Source organism: Arachis ipaensis, chromosome B01 (assembly GCF_000816755.2).
Source record: "Arachis ipaensis cultivar K30076 chromosome B01, Araip1.1, whole genome shotgun sequence".
NCBI lineage: Eukaryota > Viridiplantae > Streptophyta > Magnoliopsida > Fabales > Fabaceae > Arachis > Arachis ipaensis.
The window spans coordinates 128215434-128222649 of record NC_029785.2 but is presented as its reverse complement, the minus strand read 5'-3'; the positions used below and the strand labels follow the sequence as shown (position 1 = coordinate 128222649).

The 7216-nt window shown below is 35.5% G+C and overlaps 2 protein-coding genes across 3 annotated transcripts in view; both read right to left on the bottom strand.

Annotated features, from left to right (window-relative positions):
* LOC107613769 overlaps positions 1-838 on the bottom strand; it is a 3227-nt gene extending 2389 nt beyond the window's left edge. Inside the window, exon 1 of the mRNA XM_021112034.1 lies at positions 9-838. Coding sequence (XP_020967693.1) covers positions 9-560 — 552 coding nt within the window. The 5' untranslated portion in view covers positions 561-838. The remainder of the gene's footprint in view (positions 1-8) is intronic.
* LOC107637802 (mitogen-activated protein kinase 15) lies at positions 2083-6592 on the bottom strand. 2 transcript variants are annotated; one of them, XM_016341112.2, is made up of 11 exons: positions 6546-6592; positions 5848-5972; positions 5176-5584; positions 4924-5051; positions 4774-4833; positions 4281-4430; positions 4041-4196; positions 3744-3955; positions 3356-3457; positions 3066-3226; positions 2083-2877 (listed from the first exon to the last, which is right to left on the bottom strand). In XM_016341112.2, exons 2-11 carry the CDS (start codon positions 5869-5871, stop codon positions 2594-2596), a joined length of 1686 nt encoding a protein of 561 aa, XP_016196598.1. In that variant the 5' UTR covers positions 5872-5972; positions 6546-6592; the 3' UTR covers positions 2083-2593. The 2 variants fall into 2 exon arrangements, with proteins under 2 accessions (XP_016196598.1, XP_020960166.1); XM_021104507.1 differs by lacking the exon at positions 5848-5972 and having other exon boundaries at positions 6546-6563.

Sequence of the window (7216 nt, the reverse complement as noted above, 5' to 3'; positions counted from 1 at the left end):
AAGAGTATTATGGTGATGAACCAGAAATCTGTTTTGTCCAAGGTTATTGCAAAACCGCCCAGGAGGACAACAGTTGCCCAAATAAAACCAAGAGTTCCCAGACCTGTTGCTGCTTTCTCCAGCACTGCTAGCTGCAGAGCAAAGAGGGTGAGGCTCTTCTCCGGTGCCCGAACGGTGGCGTTGCTTGTTGGGGAGACAGAGTTGGAAGTAGTGCTGCTAAGGCCGTGGCCAAGAGGCTCGAATATTGTGATGTCTAGGCTGCATGTGTGGCTTAAATTTTGGAGTTCATCACCTTTTAGATTAATGCTTCCATTTGCATCTCCTTCCATAGAATGCTTATGATCCATGGCAATAGTATATATGTAATGAACTAAGTTTGAGCTTTGAAGACAATATGTAATGATGAGGTTAAAACTGAAAAGTGGGTTATTCCTATATATAGAAGAATGAATGAGAAATGAAAGTTTAGGGGAAGAGGCACGCGTTTTATGTGGCTGACATGTTGGGAGAAGAGTAACGTCAATTTTCCTAAGAAGTTGGTTTATGCTTTTGCAGTACATACCTACTAATACTACTAATTTGTTAATTAACTTGTTCCATCTCTTTAGGCTATGCAGAAACTAGTTTCTTGTTTGAATGAAGCTGCGTGTAGTTCCTACTAAGTAACCCTCTATTTTTTAAGTTCTTATCATTATCCCCATCCCATATAAACAAATATATAACTGTTTGTGAACCATTCAAAACTTGGATAATGCTGCTGCCAAGACATGTGAATTGTTTAGCTTTATGGAACAAGAATGGAAATTTGGCAAGAGATGAAATATGTACATGACTGTTTATTTACGTTTCTTCTAATCCATACACCATTGACTTTGTTTAACTATAAAAGAAATTGGTACATGAGCTTACATAAATAAATGACGGAGCAAACTACTGTACAGATTGAAGTGATATAGAGAAAGAATATAATTCTTTTTATAGTTATTTTTTATTATTTTATTATTATTTAAAATGTGAGTCCTACCTTTATTAATTTCTCTTTCATTCTATTAAAAGAAAAATCTGTAACCTTATATCTTTATCATATAACTCACCATAAATGACACCTAACATAAACAAATTGTGTTGGTCTAATGATTAGCTCACTAGTCTACTTAAGCAAGTGTCGGGGGTTCGAATCCCACCTTGTGCATACAGCAATCCATTGGCTAGCGGCAAATCTTTAAACGGAATTTCGATCTGCGACGGATTAGTCCTTGACCTCCCGGGTTGGATGGGAAACAAAAAAAATAACACCTAACATCCTTGTATTGAACAAGGAGTGATAACTTATTGCCATTACTATGATCATATTATTGACCGGCAAAACATTACTCTAATACCTGTTTCTTTGCACCACAATCTTAAAGTAACTACTAAATAAGCATTTTACTCTTTCTTGCATTTGTAGAACTTACTTGTGTCTATTCTTTTCAAGAAAACCGATCTAATGTGCACGCCTAGCAATTTATTGACATAGTTTATGCATTAGACACAAAGAATGAGGTTGTCCTCTGGGATTGGGATGGGACCACTGTATCTTAGAAGTTCCTGTGCACGCCACATATATCTACACTTTTTGGTGATTGATTTTGAGTAATACACTAATACTTGAGGATACAAGGTGTTTAATATTTCCTCAAGTGTTCCTCTGATGCGTGGGCAGAAGAAATAGAAATGGATAAGGAGGACTTTACAATATTAATTGCAATTAATAAAAAAAAAAATCAATTTTTGTCTACTTTGAACGAGTGCGTGCAACAATGCATGCCCTTACAAAGTATAAACAGCATGAGAATTTATAACTTCTTTATCTGTGAATCCCACAAACTTGATTTAAGTATGATTAAGCTTCTACTTTCTTACTTAAGAAGAATTTAGTGTGCAGCAATCTTAAGTATGATTAAACTTTCACTTTCTCACTTTAAGAGAGTTTGAATACTTCCTAAAAGTCTTAAGCTAAAGCTAACTTAGTTTTAACCAAATTGGGTAGTACTAATTGTAATAAACCGCGCAACAAGTGGTAGTGGACAATTATGGTGATTAAGCATTTCCAAGTTCGCTTAGTTTTATGACCATTCATTCAGCTTATAGAGAATAGAAGACATTTCAAGGGAGAACGATTATTCTGACCAAAAGCAGGAAAGTTAAACGGCTACAATATATCATTGTTACGATGCCCAAAATTTCAAGGCTAATACACTTTATAATTTATATATCTATTCAGTAGAGAACACCACAAATTTGTGGGCAGCAACTGCACTGCTTCCATTTCATGCTTCGTATTCTCTTTTATTAATCAAGTGTAGAGCAACAAACTCATCATAATAGAAACCCCCCTTCCAAACCTCATATTGGTGAAGCATCGTGCTTTAAGATCTGAGAATACTTCTGCCAGTGATTTCAGTACCACCCAGATTCAGTTCAAGGTTTTGCCAATCAAACCTTTTGTTCAATCAAGATGATTGATCTTGGTTCAGGAATGGGACAAGAACCCGGATATCAGCTCGCATGGCATAAGGCAGTGGTTGGCCACAAATTACACGTAAAACCTCTACCAATGACCACCAGCTCCACCTTGAGCGGCTGCAACTTTTCGTGCCATGTATTGAGGCTTCGGTTGAAGTCCGTTAGAACCTTCAATACCATTGTCTTCTGGTCTTTCGGTTTTACAGCTCGGGTTTCTTCTAGGATATGAACAGCTAGAAGCAGCATATTGTGTCGATACAGGTGGATTTCTAACCATCCTCCGCTGAGCAGCCTCTGCTGTCACTGCTACCCCACAGTTGTTGTAATTCAACGCCGAACCAGCAACTCTCCCAGACCGGGCAGCTATGCCTGGAGTGGATCATGGAAGCGAATTTCAAATACTCAATAGAAGAATCCATTAATAAATTTCATATCCAAACACAAGAAATGTTGACGAACAAATAATGCCTGCTGCTATGCATGTAAGAGAAGCAATAAGGAAGAAAGTGTAGGAAGATGTAGAAAAAGAAAAATGAATGCTAAAGCTAGCATCCCACCTTGAATATTTTGAGGAGCATGTAAAGGAGGCTTGGTCAACGGGATAACACCATTCCTATCTATGGCTGGCTTCTCACTTTCTTTGATGCTACACTTGGAGAGATCTTCTGCAACCTCACATACATTCGGTTTCGACTTATCTGAATATAGTACACATGGCCTGCACTTACAGGCTTTAATCACTATGGCTGATAATACAGATGCAGATAAATGGATATCTTGACAACAAAAAAGAATAGTAATCAAAGAAGGAAGTCGATTTCCAGAAATATAACACTGATTACAATACCTGGGTAATGATGCATGTTGCCTTTCAGGTGGAGTAACAGTTCCACCTTTTCCGTAATGCTCCTCGAGATATGCAAATTGCTTCTTGAAGTGGTCAACAGCACTAATAATAGGAAAAAGAAGGGGAAAAATAATCAAGGGCTGATCGGAATTCTGACATACTACACAAATTAAAAATTTAGACATACAAATTTACAAGCAAAGCAAATCATGAAATTGCAGTATAAGTTGCATTGTAACAAATAAAAAACATAGTCCAAGTTTTCAAAAGGATTTATTAACAACATAAAACACCAAGTATTCAAAGGAATGCTTAAGTTTCTGGAAGACATATTCAAACCATGCTAAGAAAACGAAAGTGTAACACATTAGTCAGGTTTGGAAAATACCTCGGATACATGAAACCTGTTGGCTCTGCTCCCTCTAGATGTTCCTTTAACATTTTTGGATGGTACTCCAAAGCCTCTCGGTATATGAGTTCTCGTACATCTTCCTTTGTTATCCTGCGTCTCTCAAATTCAAATTCCATCTTGGTAACTGGCTGAGCAGAAGGCTCTCTCTCAACCTTGGCCAAGCCTTTGAAATATGGATCAGCTAGAGCCTAAAAATATTATACAAAGTATTGCCTATTAAAACCAACCAAGTATGATGGTGAAAAGTGAACTGTAGATGGGTGGAAATTCAACCTCATCAGCAGTAGGTCGATCCTTAGGCTCAAATGCCAGCATTCTTTCTAACAAACGAAGGGCAAGGGGGTCTGCATTAGGAAACTTCTGGGAGAAAGGAACTGGTTTCTTCCTACGCATGCTGCTCAAGTATCTCCGAGCTTTCTCGTTCCTTACCTGTTGATATACTACCCTGGTTATATTACATAATAACATAAAGAACAGAAAAGTACTAAAAGCATGATAAATCAAACAACACACCCTAGCTATGGCTTCATGAGATGGTGTCCCGAGAAAATCAGTCATGAGGTCCAATTGATGGACAACATTCTTCCCAGGGAAAAGAGGTTTTCCAGTTAATAGTTCTGCAAAAATGCAGCCAATGCTCCATATGTCTATTGCTGGTGTATACTGAAAGACAAAATTCATATTCACATACATCAATCAAATGAAGGATAATAATATTGGTAACAAACATGAAATATAACCATCATCATTTCACAGAGATGTGCAACCTACTATTTTAATTGAGCAGTAGAAACTAAATAGTACAAAAACAATATGCATTTCTGGAAGGGGGAAAAATGCTAGTAGAATATTTTTAAAAAAATTATTCATAATTGTAGAGAACACTGAAGACCAACATATTTCTGTCAAAATTGTTTGAGAAAAAAACATTCAAGGGGAAATGTCAGAAAAAGCGATCAATTTTTAATGATCGATTGTAGATAAAAGGTGATAATAGATATTACACCTTGGAGAAAAAGGATCCGCACAACTCAGGAGCTCTATACCACCTTGTAGCAACATAATCCTGAAAGGCAAACAAATTTGCATTAGCATTATGACAAGAGAAGGAGACATGTTTTAAGGTGATTATTTCGGGAGAAAGAGAATTTCTTACAGTCCAGAATATAGCAGTTGGTGTATCGTTGAAAGCCACTCTAGCAAGACCAAAGTCACAAATCTTCAATTTGCAGTCGGCATTTGCTAAAATGTTTTTCGGCTTTAGATCTCGGTGAAAAACATTTGCTGAAAATCCATGAAGAAGTTTAAAATCAGCCAAAAATGTTCGTATAATTTAGCAACTGTTTTAGAAAATAAACCTTAATTCTGAAATGCTGCACTAGGAAATCTGTGTATGTGCAAGTATAACCTGTGTGTATATACTTCAAGCCTCGAAGAAGCTGATAAAGAAAAAACTGGTAATGTTCTCGAGTCAAATCATCATTTGCTTTGATGACCTGATGTAAATCAGATTCCATTAGTTCAAAAACAACATATATATCCTTGAATTCCCTTCTAGAAGGAGGTAACAAAATATGCTTAATCTCCACAATATCAGGATGGCGTAAGAGTCTAAGAAGCTTGATCTCCCGAAGAATGCGAGTAGCATCAGAGACATGTTCAAATATATCATTTATCTTCTTTATTGCAACCTTTTCTCCAGTATGTGTATCATATGCAGAGCAAACAACACCATAACTTCCTTTGCCAATTACTTCCTCTATTTTGTATCTACTCCCTTCACCATACTCTGTAAAGAAATCTACATCTACAGAGGACTGCATAAATACAAAACAATAAACTTGGTGAACAACTGAACATCCTAAACCAAAAAAAAAAAAAAATTCCTTATGTTTCAAATATCCAAGGCATATATTAACTCAGGAACACAGAACAAGGTTTCATACATGTTGGATTATGGTCAGGGAAGCACAGACATAGACATAAACATAATTTCCTCTGCATCAGACATGGCGAGAAGTCCACAACGAAATCAAAATAGAAACAGATAGAAACAAATGAAGACAATGAGAAACCTTACCTTTTTTCTATGATCATGCATCATCTTTGAAGCCAAGCATAAAACCAGTCAATGATTTAAGCTAAAAGATAAATTCAGATCACTGTACTCCACTTCTACTCCGAAAATCCAGGGATCAAAAGGGGCTGATCAAAGTGCCACCAACAAGAAAGAGAAATAGACAAAAGAGAGAACTTTTCAATTCAAAGTTGAAGACAGCCGAATATGAGAACAGACCCAACAAAGTTTGGCACTTTGGCGGCTAAAAAGACAAGTGCAATTGAAACAAATGAACATAAAAGTGTGGAAACAAGAACAAGATAAACCAAGACAATTTGGCGGTAGTACCAAAAATGTAGCTGAAAATGCCAATGTTACAGATCACGTGGAAGAACCATTTTTTTGTTATAAGCAATTCAGCCGAGAATCAGCAGAGAGGAAGAAAAAAATTGAAGGATCTATCAACTGTGGCGATGATCACTAACGCCGCTTATAGGAATGAATAAAACAAAATATAATAATACAAAGAAAAAAAGAGGCACAGAAAAAAGCGAAATGCTTGGAATTTCGGAGCAGAGTAAGATTCGATTTTCTTGTGCTGCAGAAAGTGGAAAAGTTGAAGAAGAACACTATAGAGATTGAAACGAAAAATTGGGACTGAAGAAAAACTAAAAAATCGAACTTTCGAATGAGAGAGAGAGAGAGAAAGAGAAAGAGACCGTGTACTTGAAGCTGAAGAAGGCTCTATGGTGTTTGAGTTCTGAAACAGAGAGAGAGACACATAAAGCGAATGAAAATGAAAAATATATATTAATAAATAAATAATAAATTACGAAAATTTAGTTCGATTTTAAAATGGCAGGTATTGTAAAATGACATTTTTACCCACCTGATAGTCAAATTTCATAAATTCTTTTTTGTTTCCCTTTTTTGGGGGTAATTAAAACTGGTCTTGGATAAGGTTGTGTGTGTGAATGTGTGGTGTTATGTGGTACAGAATAGAGTCAATGCAAAGTTACTATAACAATTGGATCTTAGTACATTACTCATTTCTGTTTTGTGATTTAATTTCTACTAATAAAGGAAGCAGAGGAGAAGAAGATAATCCAAAAATGTCAAAAAGCAATTGGGAAATTGAAACTGCATTGCTACTTTTTGTTTTTTCAAGTGCTTTTCTATCGTGCTATTCACTATACATAAATAAAGATAGATAATCGGAAATAAAGGTATCATATTGATTAAATTAAGTGATTAATTTGATTGCTTAAAAGTATAAAAAATTTATATTACTATTTAATTATATTTATATATTTAGAAATAATAAATTTTAAAAATTAATTTTTTATTAATATAATAATATATAATTAAATATTTATGTAAAACATTTTAT

What these genes read in the sequence shown, in the direction of transcription:
- LOC107637802 (XM_016341112.2), bottom strand. Translation starts at nt 5,871, where the DNA reads ATGATGCATGATCATAGAAAAAAG. An exon ending in CAACTGCTATATTCTGGACT is followed by an intron (nt 4,834 to 4,923) that starts GTAAGAAATTCT and finishes TTTGCCTTTCAG; the next exon opens with GATTATGTTGCTACAAGGTG. An exon ending in CTCATGAAGCCATAGCTAGG is followed by an intron (nt 4,197 to 4,280) that starts GTGTGTTGTTTG and finishes GTATATCAACAG; the next exon opens with GTAAGGAACGAGAAAGCTCG.